The sequence below is a fragment of the Bombyx mandarina genome, chromosome 20 (genome assembly GCF_030267445.1).
Source record: "Bombyx mandarina strain Sakado chromosome 20, ASM3026744v2".
NCBI lineage: Eukaryota > Metazoa > Arthropoda > Insecta > Lepidoptera > Bombycidae > Bombyx > Bombyx mandarina.
In genome coordinates this window covers 3,364,581-3,390,380 of record NC_143226.1, presented here as the reverse complement: position 1 = coordinate 3,390,380, position 25,800 = coordinate 3,364,581, and the positions used below count along the sequence as shown (strand labels likewise).

The 25,800-nt window shown below is 39.1% G+C and overlaps 1 protein-coding gene across 2 annotated transcripts in view; it reads left to right on the top strand.

The window, feature by feature from the left end:
* Window positions 1–22,541, top strand: part of LOC149500637 (guanine nucleotide-binding protein G(s) subunit alpha) — a 35,245-nt gene extending 12,704 nt beyond the window's left edge. For both annotated transcript variants that reach the window (XM_089735901.1, XM_089735900.1), the window contains exons 3-10: window positions 12,644–12,770; window positions 13,345–13,506; window positions 14,268–14,351; window positions 16,032–16,165; window positions 17,826–17,954; window positions 19,220–19,598; window positions 20,563–20,756; window positions 21,722–22,541. In XM_089735901.1, coding sequence (XP_089592027.1) covers window positions 12,663–12,770; window positions 13,345–13,506; window positions 14,268–14,351; window positions 16,032–16,165; window positions 17,826–17,954; window positions 19,220–19,598; window positions 20,563–20,709 — 1,143 coding nt within the window. In that variant the 5' untranslated portion in view covers window positions 12,644–12,662 and the 3' untranslated portion in view covers window positions 20,710–20,756; window positions 21,722–22,541. The remainder of the gene's footprint in view (window positions 1–12,643; window positions 12,771–13,344; window positions 13,507–14,267; window positions 14,352–16,031; window positions 16,166–17,825; window positions 17,955–19,219; window positions 19,599–20,562; window positions 20,757–21,721) is intronic.
* Window positions 22,542–25,800: the final 3,259 nt, after the last annotated feature.

Here is a 25,800-nt window from a genome sequence, read left to right as displayed (position 1 = left end):
ACCTGTTCATAGATTTAAGAAAACTGTCAAGGAACGTTTGTGCAACAAGGCATATTATAAAGTTAAGGATTTTTTACTAGATGGCACTACGTGGGAATGAGGCGTTCGCTCCTGGTCTTTTCATTTTTCATTTCATTTGAATTGTATTTTTTTGACTTGTTTTTTCGTATACTGTAAATATGTTTTCTTGTTTTAAAAAAAAAAGAAAATATTTGAGAAAATCCAAAAAAAAAAAAAAAGCCCGCCGAGTTTGTTTCGCCGGTTCTTCTCAGGACTGTAGCTTTTTTTGGAACCGGTGGTAGAGTTAACATTTTCTTTTACATTTTGACATTCAACAAGTGTGTTTTTGATGACATCCAAGTTGAAATAAATGATTTTGAATTTGAATTTGAATTATTTTAAGTATCCGTTTAAAATTAAATAATCACGGTTTTTTTTTAAACCTCACATGGTGTTTTCTAGATGAAATAGGAACTTTAAAAATTTCGTTTGAATTTAATTATGTAAGTGTTTCTGCTAAAAACCAAAATCAAACGAACAAATTCACATATCATACATAATATTTGTAATTAATATACCACAGGACGAAAGTATGCATTAATCGATGGGACATTATTTATGGACGACTCGGCGAGGAAGACGAGATTCGAGATGCTATTACTCATTGCTATTTGATGCTCTAACAGGTGTTTTATGATGTATACATACCCGATCCTGTAGACCGAATGGTAAACAGTCGACGTCGCCCAAAACAAGTCATTACGGATCCATTAACGGTGCTTTTAGGCACCACAAGCACCGGACACCGTCCTCGCCGAACCCGTCGCTTGCGACGAAGGGCTCGACGAGTTAATTAACCCTCAGACACAGCCCACTGAGTTTCTCGCCGGATCTTCTCAGTGGGTCGCGTTTCTGATCCGGGAGTAGATTCTGCGAAGCACGGCACTTGGTAGGGTTCGTGTTAGCAACATCGTCAGGATTGAGCCCCGTGAGCTCACCAGTAGATTCGGTGAATCTAGAATAATCCCTTGAGGTTACTAGAATAGGTAGGAAAAATAAAAATAACGCGTTAAAAACTCAGAATCCTCTTATGTTACCAAATATCTTAGGAAATATTATTTAAACTATCTAACTATATAGGTAGAATAGAAACAATCACTAATCATATAACATACGCTCGCAACAATATATTAAGTATGTCCAACTAAACAAAATTTCACATACTAGACTAGTAGTAGTTTGTCCTTGTCATTGGCTAATGTTTAAAACGAGACACTCTTATAATTACATAACGCACAAGCCAACATAATAAGGCATGGTGTTAACTGATTTAAATTCCGGGTCCGCGCCGAGCGTGGATGTCGGACAATAGGATATGTTTGACGAAAGTGTAGCGGCTAACACGAACTGTGATTTTTTTATATATGTATACTTCTATACTATATAATATTATAAAGAGGAAAGATTTGTTTGTTTGTTTGTATTGAATAGGCTCCGAAACTACTGAACCGGTTTGAGAAATTATTTCACTGTTTGGAAGCTACACTATTCCCGAGTGACACAGGCTATAATCTTTTTTGGAAAAAATTAGGAATCCTTACTAAAACTCCAATAATGTAATTCGAGGTGTAAAAAAATACCTAAAATATTCTTTACATGGCGTGCCCTGCGAAAACTATTGATGATAGAATAAAATAATGTACTACGACTTTGTAGAACACATTATTATTTACAAAAAGTATTGCGACAGCATATGTCTAACTATCATAGTTAGCCAACAATAAGTGTTATTTTATTTAAAAAAATAAAACAACGTCAAATATCGTTGAAATTATTGTTAAAGACCCGAGCGGAGCCGGAGCATGCCTCTATATATTATATATATGTACATGTTATAAGTATTACGTGAAAGTAGCTTGTTGTACTTTAATTTATGAAATGCGCATGGAATATATTTAAGTCTGATCTATCGTTAGTGTTGATGTGTCTGTGTTTTACCCATTTTGTTTATATAAATATTTTTTGTTTTTTTTTGTTTACTTAGACTGGTTAATGAGCTAACGATCCACTTGATGTTTAGGGGTTATAGGGGACTTATAGACTCACACAAGATAAACATGAGTTCTAAGTCACCCCACCCTTCAAATCGGAACGCGTTAGTACATCGCGGCAGAATGGGCAGGGTGGTAATACATTTGACGCAGCTACATAGTATTTTTTTTTATTGTTTTTTTTTATTGTTTAGATGGTTGGACAAGCTCACAGCACACCTTAAGTGGTTACTGGAGCCCATAGACATCTACAACTTAAATGCGCCACCCACCTTGAGATATAAGTTCTATAAGGTCTCAAGTATAGTTACAACGGCTGCCCCGCCCTTCAAGCCGAAACGCATTACTGCTTCACGGCAGAAATAGACAGGGTGGTGGTACCTACCCGCGCGGACTCACAAGAGGTCCTACCACCGGTATAGGGCTCTGTGGAAACTGCACACTGTGGACGAACACAATCTGAGCGGTGCTATGGTGACGCGAAGACAATAATATCGTCTAAAACAATTCCTCAACACAACTCGATGTCTGTCAACTTTGTCAATGAAAATTTTCATATAAAGTGAATTAAATAGCGAACCAAACCATGCTGTTTGATTCTTATTACAGGAACCCTAGTATAAGACGTCCCTTCATACCTTACGTATCAACAGTTTCCGTTCAAAGTAAATTCCCACAGGGAATAGCCGAGGCTAAAAGTAGAGTGGGTCCATTACCGGTCGCAGTCCGTCGCTTATTTCGCTTATAAAGCTTTGTGTGATTAATTCTTATTGTTATATCATCGCTACGCTCGGTTCGTCACTATAAAATTTTATCCGGCTACTTGTTATTTCATATCACATCTTTTATGTTTTTCTTTTTAGTTGACGGTAGTTGGTAAAATATTCAAAAGTCCGTCCTGGAGAGAAGCAAAAAAAAGACGCTCTGTCTACTTGTGTGTGATGTGACTATGTCAATGTTAAAATCCCCGAGTAACAGTTTTTCTAATGAAATACGGACTTAAGCAGATTTGCACGAATATCTTTCTCTGCGAAGGAATAATAGCGTGTGATAGAAACGAAACCAACAATATCTGCCGATTTGTTTTATTTTTATTGCTTAGATGATTGGGCAAGCTTACGGCCCACCTGGTGTTAACTGGTTACCGGAGCCCATAGACATCGACAACGTAAATGCCGCCACCCACCTCGAGACATGAGTTGTAAGGTCTCAGTTTCAACAGTACAACTGCTGCCCCACCCTTCAAATCGAACCGCACTACTAATTCGCGGCAGAAACAGGCTCAGAATATTCAGGGTGGTTTTCCTTCTCTCTATTTCTACGGCGAAGCAATCGTTATACTACTATACAATTGAAACTCATTGATACCGGAATGCCTTTAATATGTAATTTTTTTTTCTTGGTGAGGATTCTTTGACGGTACAAGTACTTATTATAATAAAATTATTGTGTGAATTTTTGGCGGGAACGCGAGGAGTGAAGTTGTGTGATTTGTTTTATTTTGTCTATTTAGTGTTTCTTCAGGTTTAAATGTGTAATAACGGTGGTTTATTAACTGATTAATATCTGTGAAAGTGCACAAATGTGGGAAAATGAAACAAAGCCGCTGGACGCAACTTCTCGGGATCCTCCAAAAAGTCCACTGAAAAAATATTAGTAAATGACCACCATTTTACTAAGATTATATTTCATCCCATATCATCTCATTTCATTTAATTTCATCCCAATTGATTAATGTCTCAAATTAATCATTTTCATTTCATTTCACTCTATATTATCATTTTTCATAAAAATAAGAACATAAATTAAAATAAGACATTACTTAAAGGTCTTAGTTACCAGGTCATAAAATCACTTTGTCGAGCAGTGGACGTCTGTTGGCTGATAGATAGATTGTCAACAGTGCTTTATATGTATGTAAATTTTCAAGTTGAGGTCACGTCTTGAGGTTTGTTCAAATTACTTAAAAAAATATTATTTACATATATATTTGCGTTTTTCTTCATCATCGTTCCCTCACTGCTAAGGATCGCGACCACATGCGACTTTCCTCCATAGTGTTCGATAATGGGTAAGAACTTCATAAAGTATTTTTTTTTTTTTTTTTATGTTATTAGGCTCACTATACACATCACGAGCTAAAAAGATATATAAAAAACACAAGTAAAAAGAAACAAAATCTGGCTTGCAACATAACCCTCCAGCCCGTTTCTGCCGCGAATCATTGATACGTTCAAACGAGCATTATTAAAATTCGACCAGGGTCTTGAAGTGGCCTCTTGGAAGCATTCATTTCGCTATGGATAGGCAGGAGTGTGTTTCAGGGTTTTTTTTATTGCCCTCCTCGGCAGACGTGCATTTGATCCACCTGATGGTGAGCGGTTACCGTCGCCCATGGACGTCAGCAATGCTAGCGGCAGAGCCAAGCCGCTGCTTATCGCTAAATTATATTACGGGTATTGCCAATGTCCACGAGCGATGGTGAATTCTGTTACAAATGTAATAATGAAACTTCCAGCTACACTAAAATAATTAATTGAGTGATTTCAAAGGAAAAACTTCTTTCTGGAAAAGTGTTTAAAATGAAAATCGCATTTCGTATTTTCTTTGTATTGAGTTATAATTCGAAAACTCGTGAAAGGATTTTAATGCGGTCTTCGACGTCAATTGAGAAATTTTAGTAGGAAAGTTTCACTTGCACAATATTCCCGCGTTTCGTTCATATAAAAATGCATAAAATTATTTTACTATTTAACACTTTTATGAGTCTAACGAAAGCACAGTGGGAATGTTTTATGTCTTTCTTTATTCACTAAAAACATCGAAAAGAACAAATAAATGGACTGTTATACCATTAATTTGTAAGCTGGTACAAATTTGAAATCAAGAAAAACAAGCAATTATTAAAAAAAAATATGTGTACGTGTTTGTTACTTGATTATTTTGATACCGACTTAACACTAAACGAGATTTAAGCATAGCGTTCAATTAACCCTTATCAAAATAACAAATGCATTGTATTCTTGTCTTAATGTTTTTAATTTATCTCTTGTTAGGAGTTTACGCTAGCGTAACCGGACGATTAGGTGAGCTCACAGGGCTCTAAACTGAGGACGTTGCTAACACTAGCCCTAGCAAGAGCAGTGCTTCACAGAATCTATCGCCGGATCGGAAACGCGATCCACTGAGAATATCCGGCGGGAAACTCAGTGGGCTGTGTCTAAGGGTTAATTTACTGGTGGAGCCCTTTGTCGCAAGCGACGGGTTCGACGAGAACGGTGACCGGTGCTTGTCACGTCATCTCGGATCCTCCCGATCTACTAACGATGCTTCCAGGTACCTCAAGTACGATCCGTTGGTAGACTCTGCGAAGCACGGCTCTTGCTAGGGTTCGTGTTAGCAACGTCATCTGGTTTGAGCCCCGTGAGCTCACCTACTAGTTAAGGCTACGCTGATATAGCCTCTCAAGGCTATGGTAGGAAAAAAAACCGGTGCTTGACGTACCTAAAAGCACCGATAGTGATCAGGCGGATCCGAAGTGACGTGCTTAGGGCGACGGCGACCTTTTACCATTTGCGTTTTTTGTAAACTAGTGTACCTAGTACAGTAGAGGACGGTTCACATGAAAAAATAAACTAAAAGCTCCCGTCAAAACGTAACTGACTGCGTTTTTATCGCGCATATATTGCTACGTGACACATCCTCATCATTCACTAAATTTTATGGTCTCGTCCGATATGGGCGTCTGTAATGACACTAATGAGCGGTGACAGTATGACGTCACTGCGGCTTGGCTCCTCCTTGAATAAACTCGTCCGTAACGTATAAGGACGACGTTGTACCGAACGTATCCAATTTATTCAGGTAGGTAAGTAGCGTACCTAGGAATACTGAATCGTGTTTGCGGGTGGCATCCGCACACGTACTGTTGTACTGCACACGTAGTGTTTGTTTTGTACTCAATGTCAACATTGCTGTTCGGAAGTTCGTCTTTGCATTTTCGCATTCGTTCACGAGATTGAGATGAATTACTGTAAATAATAATGTGTTATTGGTGTTTCTCGAGCGCTATAACATGTCCTTCTTCAAACGAGTCTTGTGGAGAGTACTTAACGGTAGGCAGCTTGGCTCTGCCCCTAGCATTGCTGTAGTCCATGGGCGACGGTAACCCCTCACTATCAGGTGGGCCGTATGCTCAATAAAGGGCAATAAAAAAATATTATTACACTATTAGCGAAGGCGTATAGAACTAAATCATGTCGGAGACCAAATAAGCTCCTTAAGATGCTTTTTTTTTTAAATTGGCACAGGCCTTCAACGTCATAATACTGGGCTTAATCAGATGTAGAATGTCTGCTGATTCATTCCATTGATCTCTTCACAGTATTGAGAGAAAGGCCGAGGTAATGAGCCTAGTAATTTAGTTGCTGGAATGTGGGCTTCTACTTTTTTTTATTGCTTAGATGAGTGGACGAGCTTACAGCCCACCTGGTGTTAAGTGGTTACTGGAGCCCATATACATCTACAATGTAAATGCGCCACCCATCTTGAGATATAAGTTTTAAAGTTTCAAGTATAGTTACAACGGCTGCCCTACCCTTCAAACCGAAACGCATTACTGCTTCACGGCAGAAATAGGCAGGGTGGTGGTACCTACCCGCGCGGACTCACAAGCGGTCCTACCACCAGTAATTACGCAAATTATAATTTTGCGGGTTTGATTTTTATTACACGATGTTATTCCTTCACCGTGGAAGTCAATCGTGAACATTTGTTGAGTACGTATTTCATTAGAAAAATTGGTACCCGCCTGCGGGATTCGAACACCGGTGCATCGCTTCAACACGAATGCACCGGACGTCTTATCCTTTAGGCAACGACAACTCACATAATCTGGGGTTTTTCTGCCCTGACGCCCGTTTGAAATACCACAATTTGTCTGGTTTTATACCATACTAGCGACCCGCCCTCGCTTCGCTTCGGAAACATTAAAACACACATGAAACCAAAAAAATAAAAATAAAAAAAATAAATAAAAAAAGTAGCCTATGTTCATCAGGGACAATGTCGGCTTCTAATGGAAAAAGAATTTTTCAAATCGGTCCAGTAGTTTCGGAGCCTATTCGAAACAAACAAACAAACAAATCTTTCCTCTTTATAATTATATATATAATATATATATATTAGTATAGAATAGATCAACATGCCCAATCCTTTCGATTTAACTGGGTGATTTTGACTCTTAACACGGGACTCGATTCTGATTTTTTCAAATTGCGCAAAATATAAATCAATGTAATTTGTCGTTCCCAAATTCATGAAAATATCAAGAAGATATATCGTTCTTAGAGCACGGCAGTCAATACGTAAGTGGAGTGAAACGTCCGAACACTTTTGCTTTTAAGTAAGGATTAGCCGAGATTAGGAGTGACATTCTTCAGGTCTGCCTTCGTTACTCGGTTCGTTTTGATGAATGCGAGTGGAATCTTGTGTACATTATTCGCGACTTAATTAAAGAGCCTTCGAGGAAATCTTAAGGAAAAGCGCAGAGCTCTATCGTCAAAGGAGAGCACATTATCGGTGCAATTAAAATCGTACAATACCCGTTCTCAGGTGAAAATTCTTGCTTTTAGGGTCATTGTATGTAGGTTACCCAAAGTAAAATTATTTTTAGTAATTTCTTCTAGTCAGATTTGACCACGGACAAAAATTTTAGATACATAAGTACATTTGAAAATTGTTTCTTTACTTAAATTATTAGTGATATATATATAAATTAATTGCTGTTCGTTACACTCGCTAAAACTCGAGAACGGTTGTACCGATTTGGTTAATTTTGGTCTTGAATTATTTGTGGAAGTCCAGAGAAGGTTTAAAAGGTAGATAAATATGAAACTGCTCGGAATTAAATAAAAATAACAATTTTGTTTTTCCTTTGATGTGTCCCCTTGATGTGTCTTTTATTTATCGATTGAGGCACTACGAAGTCTGCCGAGTCAGCTAGTCTCAGTGATATTTTTGTCTGTTTCAATTCATCATCGCAATGTCGCCTAAAACGATTTTCATTAGAAGATAACCACGGCCACCATGACGAAATCCGTCGTGCGAATATGCGAGACAGCGAGCCGGCCGAACGTTTCGAGATCAAATCGGTTACCGAAATCGCTTTGCATATTGGCCGAAGCGACGACAAAAGGCATCCGCATAATGAGGCCATTAACGTATTTGCAGTATTGCCGGCACGGAACAATTGTCGGTTAAATAGCCCTACAGGCGTTGTGTAGGGATGGGCGTATTTAACGAGACGCTCGTACTGCGGGTCAGTAAGGGCTTGCTTTACAATTTTTTTGTTATGTTTGAGAAGTTACTGGTGGCCCGGCGTTCCCGATCCTGCGGACAGAATGGAAAGCAGTCAACGTCGCCCAAAACACGTCATTTCGGATCTTCCCGATCCACTAACGGTGCTTTTAGGTACCTCAAGCACCGGTCATCGTTCTGGTCGAACCCGTCGCTTGTAACAAAGGGCTCGACGAGTAAATTAACCCACAGACACAGCCCACTGAGTTTCTCGCCGGATCTTCTCAGTTGGTCGCGTTTCCGATCCGGTGGTAGATTGTTCGAAGCACGGCTCTTGCTAGGGCTCGTGTTAGCAACGTCGTCTGGTTTGAGCCCCGTGAGCTCACCTACTAGTTAAGGAGGCCTTTCCAGTTTTATCAGGGCAGTCGGGCGAGCAAAGGCTCAGGCAGGAGGGGTGAGATTTGCTCATTTATCGAGGAAGGCTATAGGCTATTTAACATCACGCTAAGACCAATGCAAGCGGAGCACCAATAAAGAATGTTTCAAAATCGGGGTTTTAATCCCATTTGAGAGCTTCCACTGCGTGCGCTGCGGAAACGGTTAAAGTTTCGCTAAAGTAATGTATGAGCGTCTTCTCTGTACCTATCGGTATCTGTCTGACGTATGAGAGTCTCTTTTGCAGTCGGTTAAAAAGCTTGAATTTAGTACCTTAAATTACTCTTTAACATTCTATTATTCCAAAATATTTTCACTTTCTACGTAAATGAAGAGGCGGGTAAAATTTAGCGTTATGCCAAAGGAACTATTCCACGAAGACGTAGTCGCGGGCAAAAGCTAGTAAAAATATAAAAGGTTTTTTTTTTTTTTGTAAAAAAATTATTATTATTTTTCATCGTGTAGGAAAATTGAACGTCACTAAAACACGATGGAAACGATTGAATGGCCGGCCGACGGACATGTGAGGTCGTCCGTCTCGTTTCGGCATTTTTATACCGTGCTCCTTTGTACGTAGCGTTTGTTTAGCAAAAGTTTGTGAAGACTAACTACACTACTTATGAGTGAAACTCTTTTGATCTCAACTGAATTGTTTCGACACTGAAAAAAATAATTGTAGATGCATTCTTGAGTTTGATATTTTTTGAGTTTTTTATTTTTTATTTATAGTCTTCTTGTCTACTTATTGATTCGTTCGTTGTCTGCGCGTGTTCAGTGAACCTCAAGGCTGAGCCCGACAATGACATGATAATGGTATATTTCAATCAGGACTGCTTGCAAATTGTGCATGCAAAGACATAGCCAAATTCCTGTACCTATAAATTTGTTATTCACTAGAATCGTCAACGTGCCCATGCCATAGCTAATTTAATGCCAAATTCTCCCGAAACATTTAGCCTTTTCGCATTAAAAGTGTACAATTTCCAAAAATATTCGAAATTGAGTTAATATGCGTAAACATTTGGTATCTATCTATCACCAGTATTTTTCTCATAAATACTATGAAAAGAGCGTAGTTTAGTTTTAGTTTTTTTTGTTTAGTTTATCTATGTTTCGACTACTATTAACAAAATTAATATATAATTTTATCTTACTTTAAAAGACAGATAATGTAACTGGTAAAAAATAAAAAATAAATGTTGCAAAGATGATTAATATTAAAAATATCACATATAAAACCTTTGAATACTCTCCTGTAAAATTAGTAAGTTTTGAGATTAAACAGTTTTAATGCGAGAAGATTTAGTCGAAATCTCTATTGGAACTCGTGATTTCATAGTAGCAGAAATGGTGGGATCGTGAACCCTACGCTCTGCATGTGAAATTAGATAAGACTAGAGGTCGTAGTAGTCGAAATTCGACTATAATTATTTGAAATTGTAAGTTTGTACACTATTATGATTGTATTTTATACTTCTATAATCACAAATTTCGTCGAGACTACTCTATAAATTTTCTTTAATAAAGACAAACAATATTTAATCTATTCTCAATTTGACCACAGACGTCAAGAACAAAAGTTTGACAATAAATAGTATGCATGCGTGTGTGCGTCAAATACATTGTATGTAGTGTATGTAATGTTTTCTTTATTGATTTAATGTATCTTTTATGCATTATTTAAAAAAAATATTAGCATTGTGCACTTCTTCTCTAAATTCTCTATAAGCGTGGAAAATTTCATACTCCTCCGTCCGCGCAATTTTCGTAAAAAGGGATACAAAGTTTTTGCTTCACGTATTAATATATAGATAGTGTACAAAATACACCGTTAATTGTTGTATTTAAATAAGGTTGCTGTGTGCAAGAATTCTTCCCGTACTAATTACAGTTTGATTGAACGCCGATAACAACCGATGAATCATTAACAGATTATTGATTTTAAATTGATTTTCGTTAATTTACCTAGACAAGGTCTTGGCGTACACATACGTGAATTTTTGACAGATATTCAGGGTAGTCGAATTGAAATGCCTATGTTTCTGTTCATTTGGTCACATGAATCTATAATCTAATAAGTGGTATAGAATGGAATTAAGATTTTCATATGCTGTCTCAGCGGTGTGCCTAGCCAACCATGGTCTGTCCAATAGCTTTGGTTTTAAACGACCTCTAATAGGCAAAACTAGGAACGCTTCCTCTAGCTAATTATCTACAATATACATATCTGCGACAGGTTTCTCTGAGGAATTAATCATTTGAAATGATCTTTGGTTTGTCCAAAACCTTTCTTTGGTTTTATACGACCTCTAATAGGGAAAACTAGACACGTACCCTCTAGCTAATTATCTACAATATGTACCTATCTGCGAGAGAGTTCTTTGAGGAATTAATTATTCGAAATGATCTTTGGTTTGTCCAAAACCTTTCTTTGGTTTTAAACGATCTCTAATAGGCAAAACTAGGAACTTACCCTCCAGCTAATTATCTACTATATACATATCTGCGACAGGTTTCTCTGAGGAATTAATTATTCGAAATGATTCCGTCAAAGCTTTTATTATCCCATCCGTCAAAGTTACTCTCGTTCCGACTACGCTGTATCCCTGCATTCCCCACAGTGCGTTTGTCGAGATTACATTTGCATATCATCCGGCTCTGGAATGGATTCCCCTGCGTTATAACACGTCCTTCCTCCAAAGTGGTTTATAGAGATTTTTTTTCTCGGTATCCAGTGGCTTGGCACCGAGTATTCTTAACCATTGACTTGATAGTGGATCGCTTCAATTCGTGACGTCCTCAGCGTTGTGTTTATTTTGTTTTAAAACCAAATAGATATAGTTTTACTAAGAGCAGGCTTCGGGACCCCGGTAACCGTACGCGTCGAACTCGACAAAGAGGTCGACGTGCAACCCAACCCATGCATCAGCCCGCTGAGCTTCTCACCGGATCTTCTCAGCGGGTCGCGATTCTGATTCGGTAGTAGATTCATTCGCGAAGCAGTTGCTCTTGAGTTGTTAGGTCTCCTTTGGAGGCGCTCGGGCAGCTGCTAGCAAATCCCATCCCTCCTGGCTGAGCCTTTGCTCGGCCACCTGTCCTTCAATCATAAAAAAAAGAAAAAAATAGTTTTTTTTGTAAATTGCCCTTTCTTGTTCCCTAGCATCGCTTTTGGCCCACAACAAAATTCGCCTTGTACAATCCATTCGATTGAGATGCATTTTTGATATATTTTTTGCTGTAATTCGAAAGTTTTGGCACGGTTTTGGAAGTATGATTCGCGTTTCTCACGTTACCGAATCGAATATCCCAGTATCAATTACACATGACACGTATAAATCTGATGGTCCGCGTAGGTTGAGTGAATAACCTGATGTTGGCCAACGGTCAGCCAATGTCGCCGATGTTAGTATACTCGGACGTAAGAGAGGGGTATCGCAAAATATCTTAGAACTAATTGACTTCTTGGCCAGAAAACTACTCGATTGATCCTGTCTTTTATGCCTAAGCAATTTGTCTGGTTTCACAGAATCCACCAAAAAACGAACGCAACTGGCGTTTCGGTAAAATGCACTTAGTTTTTTTTTGTATATTTTATTGCTTAGGTTGGTGAACGAGCTCACGTCCCACCTAGTGTTAGATAGTTACCGGAGCGCATAGACATCTACAACGTAAATTCCGCCACTCACCTTGAGATATAAGCTCCAAGGTCTCAGTATAGTTACAACGGCTGCCCCACCCTACAAACCGAAACGCGTTGCTACTTCACGGCAGAAATATGCAGATTTACAGCAATGATGTGGTGTAATATTAACTGATTTCTGCCCCCACCTGTTTGAATTATGGTTTTCGTTGTACGTCAGGTGGACGGCGTGGTCTGCAATGGGTTGCTTCGGGTCACCGGGCGGCAAGAGCAGCGAGGGCGACGACATCAAGAAACAGAAGAGACGCAGCGATGCCATCACCAGGCAGCTGCAAAAGGATAAACAGGTACTCGAGTCAGTTCGGGAAATCGATTTCCAACACTCAAAAAGGGACCAGAATGAGGAATAGATTTGTTTGCTCCTAACAACTTAGCCACAATCTTCAGTTGACCCGTGATCACGATTTTTTTATTGCCCTTGTAGGCAGATGAGCATACGTCATAACTGATGATGAGTGGTTATCGTTGCCCGTGGACGTCAGCAAAGCCAGGGGCAGAGCCAAGCCGCTGTCTACAGTTTAATATTCTCCACAAGCCTCGTTTTAAGAACATGTCATAGCGCTCGGGTATCGTGTAGGGGAAGCTCATTCCAAAGCCGGATGGTGCGTCGCAAAAATGATCACTGGAAACGCACTGTGGATGAACGCAGTGGCTCCAGGTAGTATGGTTGAACTCTACTCCGGTGGCGGGCGGTGCGATGGTAATCATCTCAAACAAATGCTCAGAGTGAAAATCGTAATGAGAACCCGTTAAATGTTAGCACTTTTTGAGTCTATAAAGCGGCGAAAGTTTCCAACAGCATAGCTAATCAATCAATCGTCAATCCAAGCAATCGATTAGGTATAACGTTGTCGATTCCAGTTGTATCGGGCGACGCACCGGCTTCTCCTGCTGGGAGCCGGCGAGTCCGGGAAGTCGACGATCGTGAAGCAGATGCGCATCTTGCACGTCAACGGCTTCTCCGACAAGGAGCGCAAGGAGAAGATTGAGGACATCAAGAAGAATATCCGCGATGCTATACTCGTAAGTTCGTTCATAGCATGTCACGTTGCCGGTTTTTTTTTTCCTACCTAAGCTGAGAGACTTGAGAGGCTATTTCAGCGTAACCTTAACTAGTATGTGAGCTCACGGGGCTCAAACCTGACGACGTTGCTAACACGAACCCTAGCAAGAGCCGTGCTTCGCAGAATCTACCAGCGGATCGGAAACGCGACCCACTGAGAAGATCCGGTGAGAAACTCAGTGAGCTGTGTCTATGGGTTAATTTACTCGTTGAGTCCTTCGTCGCAAGCGACGGGTTCGACAAGAACGATGACCGGTGCTCGAGGTACCTAAAAGCACCTTTAGTGGATCGGGAGGATCCGAAATGACGTGTTTGGGGCGACGTCGACTGCTTTCCATTCTGTCCGCAGGATCGGGAATGCGTTGCCGGTGTGCTTCTTAAAGTATAAGGTGGAGTTTATGATGTGGCAGATATGATTGGGTCATTTTTTTTCACAGCTCACCTAGTGTTAAGTGGTTACTGTAGCCGATAGATATCTACAACGTAAATACCGCCACCCACCTTGAGATATGAGTTCTAAAACCTCAGTATAGTTACAACGGCTGCCCCACGCTAGAAACCGAAACGCATTACTGCTTCACGGCAGAAATAGGCGGGGTGGTAGTACCTACGCGCGCGGACTCATAAGCTACGTATCATCGCCTTGTTGGTACAGTGAAAATTTTACATTGAGATCGTTCAATGTTGAATGGAAGTTAATTGTAGTTGTTGAACATTTCAGACAATCACGGGCGCAATGAGTACCCTGACTCCTCCGATTCCACTCGAGAAGCAGGAGAACAAAGTACGCGTCGATTACATTCAGGTGAGCCGATCTCATATTTCACGGAAGTGTGGGTAGAACGAAATGGACAGTCGGCTACAGAATTGCATTAATACCTTAAGTTTGAAATTCTTAAACACGCTAGATGGCGCTGATCCAAAATATTATAAAATTGACAATTTAAAGACGAAACAAATTAAATTATTGTAAACTAGCTGTACCCGTCCGCTTCGCTGGGCATTTAAAATTAACATTATCATTTCTCACCCCACAAAGATTCTAATCATTAACGCCCCCGCAACTGGTGTAGGGAGTCCAACACTCATATCAATATTAGACTATCCATTAAGTACATGTATTTTCTAAATGGATGCCAAGTTTCAAGTGAATCGGATGCACGGTTCAGTAGTTATAACGGAACATCCGTAAAAACCAATGTAAATTTATATATTAGTATAAAGTATAGATTACATCAACAATACATATTTACAATACAATAAATAAATCGTCCAAATTACAGTAATAAGCACGAATAATATAGCACAACGTGGCCTCCAGTTAAATAATAATACCAATAAATTAGTAATGCCGTATTGATAATAGATGGCGTTATTTTTACGACTGTACTATCAAAACGCTTTTGCAGTTCACTGTACAAAGAACATGTGGATTGGTTGACGACGTTGTCCATTAAACGTGTCCATAGTTTTAATATTTCAAATTATGTTCAGAGCAAATGGAGTCCGAAATTTTTAACATAGTAAGGACAACAAACTTAATTTTATTTTGATTGAATATGTAGCTTCCACTAATATGCGACAGGCTACGTTAGATAGATTTGATTAGCCCGGTACTGTTAAGCAACCAAATGCGTATTACATTGCCCGCAATGGATAACAACGTGGTGGTCGCAACTACCTACTCGTTACATTGCGGTTTCTCGAAACGCGTTTAATAAATTGATGCATATAGTATATTTAATATATTATATTAAATATACTATATTTAATTAATATTATATAATATATTATATTTAATTAATATTATAGTATATTCGCGTTAAGGTCGGTAAAGTAATGCTCGAGAAAGGCTTCTATACAACCCCTATTAACATATCAACTGCAGTAGTGAAATGTATAGTTTTAGACGTCAGAAAATAAGTATTTTTTTCTCCTGCCCTTCTCCCAGTCACCTGGGATTGGCGCAACAGAAGAAAACCTTCCATACTCCTCTATCATATACCATTTATTGGCTCACTCCCCTCTTACACATATCATCTTTCACGCAATCCATCCATTTCTTCTAAGGTCTACCTCTTCCTGTATATCCTTCCACATTCATAGTTAACATTCTCTTACCAACCTTATTTTAATTTCGTCTCATCACATGTCCATACCATCCCAAATGCGCACTTCTCAGCTTATGGGAGTATATGGAAAGGGTAGTAACAGTATATGGAAAGTATAAGCGAGATAAAGCAGGATAGTATAAGACACTCACTGTTTTGGTGCATGTTAGCTGGTTGTAGCTGGACTGTGAGAGTGGTCACACGAGACTGAGTCGTTGTGAGTGTGAGTCACGGTGAGGACGTAGCTAGGGCCGGGGGTACGGAGAGAGAAGCGGCTTGAGGATTGCCGTCGTATAGTTGAGGGTGAGATAGTGGCCAAGGTCAGCGCCACGCGGGGTGGCTCGAGACACTGACCGTGCGGTTTCTGGGCGCAGGACGTGGCGTCGCAGCCGGACTTCGACTACCCATCCGAGTTCTACGAGCACACGGAGGCGCTGTGGAAGGACCAGGGCGTGCAGCGCACCTACGAGCGCAGCAACGAGTACCAGCTCATCGACTGCGCGAAATAGTGAGTGTACAAATCATAATGCTACGCGCTAAATAAATAAAATTCTACCGAATTAGAAATTAACACTGCATTAGCACTTAAAACACTTTAAAATTCTCAATTCACTTCTTCCGCTTCGCTTCAGGTGATCCGTTCGCTGTTTCGCTTCGAGTAGTTCCGATTACTAACTGACGGCGTGCCATCTCTGCAACGCTTTTATAGCCGATACCTCATCCCTAGAATTGTCGAGAATATTCCACACATTTCGAGTATTGTGTTTCCGCTATCTGACAATAGATGGCTTTGTAATTCTCGAGCGTTCTAGGTGCTACTAGATGCTTCGATATTCGTTCGACGATTCGGCGATAGATGGTGTTACTATTACCGGCGTAACAATAATATCAGTTCTTGAATATGTGGAAAAATTCGATTGACCCCGAAATCAATATAAACAACTTAAATTTATCATTTACCGCAGACATAGCACGACGTCTTCGTTCTAGAGTTCTAACTTGATTTAACTCATGGTATAATAATTGGCAGGGTAGATGTAAATTTTAATGCAAGTTATTAAAGCAGCGGTTGGGAACTTAAAAGTCCTACGACGCAAGCTTCCTTTTTAAATTTGTTGATGTAATATCCTATATACAAAGAGACTTTATTGGACACCATAAAACAATTAACATAAAAAAACAGGAAACAGGCAGGTATAAAATGTATAATAGGCGGTCTTATAGCCAAAGGCCGTCTCTTCCAGGCAACCGTCTTTATCTAGAGAAATTCTGAAAAAGTCAATTAAAATAAGTTTCAATTAAGTTTTAAAATGTAGGCAGCGGCTCGGCTCTGCCCCTAGTGTTGTTGACGTCCATGGGCGACGGTAACCACTCACCATCAGGTGGGCCGTATGCTCATCTGCCTATAAGGGTAATAAAAAAGGCTTCGGCTTAATAATAACAATTTTAATTCATTTGGTGTACCATTATCAACAATATTCAGAGTGATATATTATAAATATAATAAAGAAAAATACTCTTATAAGTTTTTTTTTAAGCAATTTTATGACCTGGTAACCTTTAGGTCAAGTTTTATTTTAAGTTATATTCTTATTTTTATGAAAAATGATACTATGGAGTGAAATGAAATGAAGATGATTAATTTGAGACATTAATCAACTAGGATGAAATTAAATGAAATGAGATGAGATGATATGGAATGAAATATAATCTCAGTAAAATGGTGGTCATTTACCGAGATTTTTTCAGTGGACTTTTTGGAGGATCCCGAGAAGTTACGTCCAGCGGCTTTCTTTGATTTTCCCACATTTGTGCACCTACACAGATATTAAACAGTTAATAAACCACCGTCATTACACATTGAAACCTGAAGTAACACTAAACAGATAAAATAAAACAAATCACACAACTTCACTACTCGCGTTCCTGCCAAAAAAAGTCACTCCTATCAAAACTGAGACTTACCCATGGCACAAGGCTGATATCTATAGGCTCCGGTAATCACTTAACATCGAGTGGTCTGCTCGTCCACTCATTTGAGCATTATAAAAGCTGGTCAGACGTACTTGGAATCCTTGAGAAGTAAACGAATCAAGTCTAGGCCCAAAGTCTACCTTGCCCTATAAGTAAATAGAAATCGACCCTTAAATTATGTTATGTATTTGCAGTTTCTTGGATAAAGTTCACATAATAAAGCAGGCGGACTACACGCCCACCGAGCAGGACATCCTGCGCTGCCGAGTCCTCACCTCCGGGATATTCGAGACGCAGTTCGTCGTGGACAAAGTCAATTTCCAGTGAGTTTGATTTACCACACAAGGAACCGGAGACAAGTTCATATTGTCAACGGTCGTTAACCAACAGACACAGCCCACTGAGTTTCTCGCCGGATCTTCTCAATGGGTCGCGTTTCCGATCCGGTGGTAGATTCTGTGAAGCATGGCTCTTGCTAGGGCCAGTGTTAGCAACACTCTCCTTTGAGCCCTGTGAGCTCACCTACACGTCAAGGAGAAGCTAAAATAGCCTCTCCCTCTCAAGGCAATCAGCATAGGAAGAATGCAATTAAAGAATGGCTGATGGAGGGGGTCGTTCAGGGCTGAAAGACATTGGTTAGCTGCCTTTGCTTCAAATGACAAACATTCTCATGCTTTGCATATATACTAGTGGACCCCCAGTAGTTGAAATATTATACTTCTTTAACTTTAACTTTTGCCAAGTCCATTATACTATAGATCAATAAAATTAAAGACAAACAATATTCTATTATACAATCAATATTCTATTATAACAATATTATATATATTTTCAATTTGACCACAGATTTAAAACAGTAACAAAAGTTTTACAATAAACAAAGAGTTGTGTTGTGTCAAATACATGGTAGGGTGTGTAATGTTTTTATTATTGATTTTATGTATTTTTTACGCAAAATTACAAAAAAAAATTAACATTCTGCACTCCTTCTCTATAGTCTCTGTAAGTGGGGGAAATTTCATACTCCTCTGTCCATGCAATTTTCATAAAAAGGGTTAGGAAGTTTTTGCTTCACATATTAATATATAGATAATTTACTATTAAAGTAATTAATTTATTTCGGTTCGTTTGATTGAGGTAAAGCTGAAATAGTTGACCGCTGTCACTGACACTGAAATGTGGTCGTTGAGGTCGTTGACCTCGTCAGCCGATTTCGATTCGTCATACATTGCGTGTAACAAAAATATCGTTATAATATATATGTCTATAATTGTTAATTACTGATGGTAGGATATCTTGTGAGTCCGCGCGGGTAGGTACCACCGCCCTGCCTATTTCTGCCGTGAAGCAGTAATGCGTTTCAGTTTGAAGTGTGGGGCAGCCGTTGTACTGTAAAAACTGAGATCTTAGAGCTCTTGTCTCAAGGTGAGTGGTGGCATTTAGGTTGTAGATGTCTATGGGCTCCAGTAACCACTTAACACTAGGTGGGATGTGAGCTCGTCCACCCATTTATGCAATCTTATATCGGTGCGTTGGATGCAGTTATTCGATAAGTCGATAATGTGTTAACATCATGACTTCTTTCTAGCATGTTCGACGTCGGCGGGCAACGTGACGAGCGCCGTAAGTGGATCCAGTGCTTCAATGACGTGACGGCCATCATCTTCGTGACGGCCTGCTCCTCCTACAACATGGTGCTGCGCGAGGACCCCACGCAGAACCGGCTGCGCGAGTCTCTGGAACTGTTCAAGAGCATCTGGAACAACCGGTGGCTGCGAACCATCTCCGTCATCCTGTTCCTCAACAAGCAGGACCTGCTCGCCGAGAAGGTGCTGGCGGGGAAGTCCCGGCTCGAGGATTACTTCCAGGAGTTCGCCCGTTACCAGACCCCGCCTGATGCTGTGCCCGACGCCAAGGACCATCCCGAGGTGTCCCGCGCCAAGTACTTCATACGCGATGAGTTTCTGGTGAGAAGTTTCTTTTTTTTTTCTTTTTTCCTACTTAAGCTGATAGCCTTGAGAGGCAATATCAGCGTCGCCTTAACTAGTAGGTGAGCTCGCGGGGCTCAAACCTGACGACGTTGCTAACACGAACCCTAGCAAGAGCCGTGCTTCGCAGAATCTACCACCGGATCGGAAACGCGACCCACTGAGAAGATCCGGCGAGAAACTCAGTGGGCTGTGTCTGAGGGTTCATTTATTCGTCGAGCCCTTCATCGCAAGCGACGGGTTCGACGAGAACGAAACTAATGTAGAATTACAAATATATTGAACTTTCTGGAGTTCACCAGTATCAGTAATCAGCTGTAAACAATGCCCATGATAGGACCTTGTCTTCAAATCTAACACAAGAACAATCTATCTACTATTATTATTATATTTCCTATTTCTGCCGTGAAGCAGTAATACGTTTCGGTTTGAAGGGTGGGGCAGCCGTTGTAACTATACGAGATGTTAGAACTTATATCTCAAGGTGGGTGGCGCATTTACGTTGTAGATGTCTATGGGCTCCAGAAACCCATATAAGCATTAAAAAATAAATAAAAAACAGAAATATCTATCTAAATTCTGGTACAGGAAATCCAAGTATATATAACAGTATGCGATAAGTCCTTAAATCAGGGGTTCCCAAACTTATTTTGTCTACTGCCCACTTTGTGAATAAATTATTTTTTAGCGCCCCAATCTTTTCACCAACTTAAAAACCACTATAGCGCGAGCTCAGTCGGTGTGTAAGAGTCCTCTCAGATGAAATGACAAATCGCCTCCCAAGCCTCTACACAACGCCCCCATTTTTTTCTGGGTCTCTCACGGCCCCCCTTTTAGGCCTGCAGCGCCCACAAAGGGGCGTTATCGCTCACTTTGGGAAAGGCTGTCTTAAATGATTTGATTTTTATAATTATTGATTTGAATATATTTGTTCCTATTTCAGCGCATAAGTACGGCCAGCGGCGACGGCAAGCACTACTGCTACCCGCACTTCACGTGCGCCGTCGACACGGAGAACATCAAGCGCGTGTTCAACGACTGCCGCGACATCATCCAGCGCATGCACCTGCGCCAGTACGAGCTGCTCTAACCGGGCACCAGCCACCGGCCGGTCGACTGTCCCCTTCTCTTGACTAGGTAACGAAAGAGACGGACTGCGCTCAGTGGTAGCGTATCTTAGTTGTTTTTGAATTTGGAAGCTGGACATCTAGTAGGACGTGCTGCACTCATGTAACAGCCACCGGCCGGTCGACTGTCCCCTTCTCTTGACTAGGTAACGAAAGAGACGGACTGCGCTGAGTGATAGTGTAGTCTTAGTTGTTTTGAGTTTTGAATTTGGAAGCCGGACATTTAATAGGACGTGCTACACTCATATACCAGCCACCGGTCGGTCGACTGTCCCCTTCTCTTGACTAGGTAAAGAAAGGGACGGACTGCGCTCAGTGATAGTGTGGTCTTAGTTGTTTTTGAATTCGGAAGCCGGACATCTAGTAGGACGTGCTACACTCATGTCTAGTTCAACCACAAACCAGTCGTGAAGTATATCGATACTTGAGCTTACGATCTCGAAGCTCAGAGTTAGTGGCATTGATATTATGATATCCGTGTCGGGGTCATTTGTTAGTAAGAATCCTGCGGGGTAGAAAGAGGGTTGAATTATCCACATTACCTTTACCGTTCAGGTAAAAACCGTTCTTATGTATTGCTTCATAAGTCGGAAAGTAATTTATTTATTTATTTATTGCTTAGGTGGGTGGAAGAGCTCACAGCCCACCTGATGTTAAGTGGTTACTGGAGCCCATAGACATCTACAACGTAAATACGCCACCCACCTTGAGACATAAGTTCTAAGGTCTCAGGTATAGTTACAACGGCTGCCCCACCCTTCAAACCGAAACGCATTACTGCTTCATGGCAGAAAATAGGCGGGGCGGTGGTACCTATCCGTGCGGACTTACAAGAGGTCCTACCACCAGTAAAAATCCTACCAGTACCTAAAATCACTCTTATATAATAAATGAGTAGTTCCAAAAATCGATCGTAATATGACCGCACTACGAGAGATTATGTATCGAACTGTATCGATATTAATTCTGTTTCAGAATAAATACAAAAAAGCAAAGGGTCTGCCCCGCTGCCCGGGCTCCACCGTGGACACGCGTCAAGCGCATTTTCAAACACTTCATTCGACCCGTGTTCCGTTAACGAGTGACTTAATCGATTATTCGATTTCACTATCGATAGTATTCGCTGAATAGATCCAATGATTTAGGGTGATCCATTTTACTTGTCATCTTGAGTTTAACGTTAATCAATTTTACTTTGACACGTGAGAATCGATTGCAATTTGATTATTGTCAATAAATAATCGTAAATCTTAGGGTGCGAAATTCGAATGAAGTTGAAACTTTAAAATCGATTTTCACAAGTACGTATTCGAATGGTGTTTCCGAATATTCGCTTTTGCACGAAGCTGGCAACTAACCGTTTTCAAATCACAATTTTGTTTAGTCATTTTAATACATACTTTTTTTAGTCTTATTTTTGGTTGTGACGATTCAATTTTTTTTTTTTTTTTTTAGTTAATTTTATCGTTTTTTTAAATATATTTTATTTAAAAGTTTACAAAGATTATAAATGAAAGATATGTTTATATTTTGTTGATTCGCGAATCGCGATACTAGATGACGGTATCGTTTTAGCGTAGTGTTGTAACACAATAACCGTTGTCGATAATAGAGATGCGGCTAAGAGCACTTGCCGCGTTATTTTTTTTCTCAATCTTTAATCGAGGCTATATTAATCACAAGCAGCTAGTTTTAAAGGACTTATTATTGTTTATGTAATATTAGCATCGTTCTTAAGCTCAAGTTAATGAATCATTTTATTTATCTGAATCTATAATAAAGGATTTATGTTGTTTATCCTTTTTTAAGATCCTAATAGTTTTTAAGATTTTATTTAAATGCATAAATTCTTCCATTTTATTCGGACAGTTGTGTCAATGATCAATTGTCGTTCGCACAAATTCCTTAAAACGCAACAAACACGACTTTTTCAATTGTATTTTATTCTTTATCAAATCTGTAAATATATATATATAATTTCCCAAAAGCATTTTCTATATAAATATTAATTCTCTATTTATATAAGTCACAAATATTGTCTCCTCTGAAGGAGAACTTTGATGATGATAACAGTACTAATTATTAGAATCACAAAGGTCAAATCAGTCAAAGTTCTGAACGATGAAAAAAAAGAACAGAATAATCTCCAACTCTTGAGAAATATATACATACATAGATCTGATATATTTCATGTTTGTTATGTAATACGAAATAGATTTTTTTTTTATTGCCTTTGTAGGTAGACGAGCATACGGCCCACCTGATGGTGAGTGGTTACCGTCGCCCATGGACTTCAGCAATGCCAAGGGCAGAGCCAAGCCGCTGCCTACCGCTAAATTACATCAAAGAGTTTCATCTGCGTCAGCTTTGTAGTTTGGGAGTTAGTTTAATCGTCACATTTGGGTTTCTTTAAGTGAATCTGTTGACGGTTAATTATTCTTTCCTTTTGCGGGCGTACTGGAAGAGATTTCAACATGAAATAAGCAGTGCCCTTGCACTCTGTATCCTTATTGTCGTGTTTCTTCTAACAGCTGTGCTTACAAAAAATATTTTTTACTAGCGACCCGCCCTCGCTTCGCTTCGGAAACTGTAATTTATTATTGATTTCTCCGCTATTTAATGGATGTTATTATACACATAAAACTTCCTCTTCAATCACTCTATCTATTAAAAAAAACCGCACCAAAATCCGTTGCGTAGTTTTAAAGATTTAAGCATACATAGGGATATAGGGACAGAGAAAGCGACTTTGTTTTGTGCTATGTAGTGATAGTGAGAAATAAATAAATTAATAAAGGTCACGAAACAGGCTGCCACTGTCGTAAACCTAGTGGTCTACTAACAAAGAACCTCTAGGCTGATGATGAAGATAACCAAATTTTCAGTTTATCGAATTATCTTCTCCATTTGATGTATACACAAACTCACAAACCACCAAAATGCAATATAGTTTGTTCGTCACTTACCGTGACTCGCATTAATGCTTCAATACTGTTTATTGATGGGTTCAACCTTGGCTTCCTTCTACCTATTGACATTGGCATAAGCACTGTCTTATGCATATCAGTTCCAAAAGATACATCTTTATATGTTTGTTTGTTTTCATTTTATTTTTGACATTAGTAACTAGTATTATTCGCGGTACTAATAAAGAGCTTTTAAATGTAATGTCGCGTATTCGATGCATAATTAAACGAAATTAAATTGGGAAAACCTCGCTTGAAAGCGTTCGTCACCCCAACCCCCCACACCTCCCCCCGCCCACGCATCGACTAGAAGCGTGACGTAACGCTTAAATTGTTAATGATTTTTTACATTATTGACTCGTTTAGAAAAGAATAAGAAAAACAACATCACTGTTAATTGTATTTTCCTATTTTTATTTATAAACTAATTTCAGTTTTAAAAAAAGAAACTTATATCATTTGATATTCATCTTTAAGTCTAAAATTATGTTATAAAATTTCGTTTTGCGTACTTATAATTTTAGTTTTAAATTAATTATGATCTAATTTATTTTTAAAATGTTTTATTTTTTTCTTCTTATATTTGATAATCGATATTAACGAAACTGTAACCATATAATCGAATGTCACATCACTAGTTATCTTGTTAATTTTTTTTTTGTTTCTTTTTAATAGTTTTCTAGGTTCTAAGCTCGTTTTCTGTTGAATGTGCCATAAATTGTGTGTTGCCAGCGGAAACACCATATTCCTAATGTTACCATATATGAAAGATTAAGTTTATTTTAGTTTACCACAGATAACGTATGCTATTTTTCGCTTCCTTTTTAAACGTAACCACACACTATATTTGTTAACATTTATTATTATTATTAACTATGAAGTTTTTTCTCGTTTTTAAGTTTTTTTTTAATGTAAGTAGTAAAAGCAAATGTAACGTAATTTTAATAAATATATATATATAAAATTAATGTATGTATGTATGTATGTTTCGAAGTCATCTCATTGCGTCCGGAGGTCGTCATAATCTCTTTAATTCGCTAATGAAACCTATCGACAGTTCTCGCCTTTTGACAGTCGGCTAATCTATTGTCCATATTGTCTATCATTAACATTACTTTCCTTGATCAGGTTTCCGTGTCAGGAATTTCGACCTTAAACACTGAAGTATGTGAAAAAAACGTGAAAATATATATATATATCGAGGGGTGAAAAGTTATTTCGTTTAAGTGACATTTTTGGTAACTTTCCAGGACACCATCTAAAGTTTAAAATTTGGAAAAAAATATTATCATAACATAAAACTGTTTTTCGGGTATTTGAATGGAGTAAAAATAATTGAAGTTCAATGAAAGATATCGAACTTGTTGATGATTGAATATCAAATTACAAAGTATTTTAATTGCAAAGGTAAATGTCGAGTGTTAAGCGATAAATGGCATAAACCAGCCTTTCCCAAAGTGGGCGATAACGCCCCCTTATGGGCGCTGCAAGCCTAAAGGGGGGCGGTAAGAGAACCCAGAAAAGAACGGGGCGTCGTGTAGATAGAGGCTTTTGAGGCGATTTGTAATTTCACTCTTAGACGCCGACTGAACTCTCGCTATAGTGGCTTCTAAGTAGGTGAAAAAATGGGGGGCGCTAAAAAATAATCTATTCTCAGAGTGGGCAGTAGACAAAATAAGTTTGGGAACCCCTTAAACCTTAAACCAAAAACCAAACAGTATTTTTACCCCTCGATATATTGTGAACGAAAATGAGAATTAACGAGTCTTTATGTTTCGAAATTCCTACATTCGTATATAATAAGAGATAATGTAGACGTGTGCTTCAGACTTAGACGCTGTCCGCTTAGGTCTAGTGATAACTGACTTAATTTTATCTCCATTTAATGTAATAATAATAATAATGATGTAAGTAAAAACCTTGTAATGACGCCCTCCCGTCATTGTTTTCTTTATTAAATAGGCGTACAATGTATTAATGTAATCTGTGGCGTCATGACTTAGTACGTGCGGCTAATGTTTCATTAAAAGTGAAGGAACTCAAGAATATATCTGTCTCGTTCACCCAAGTCAGAGTGCGAGAAAGAGA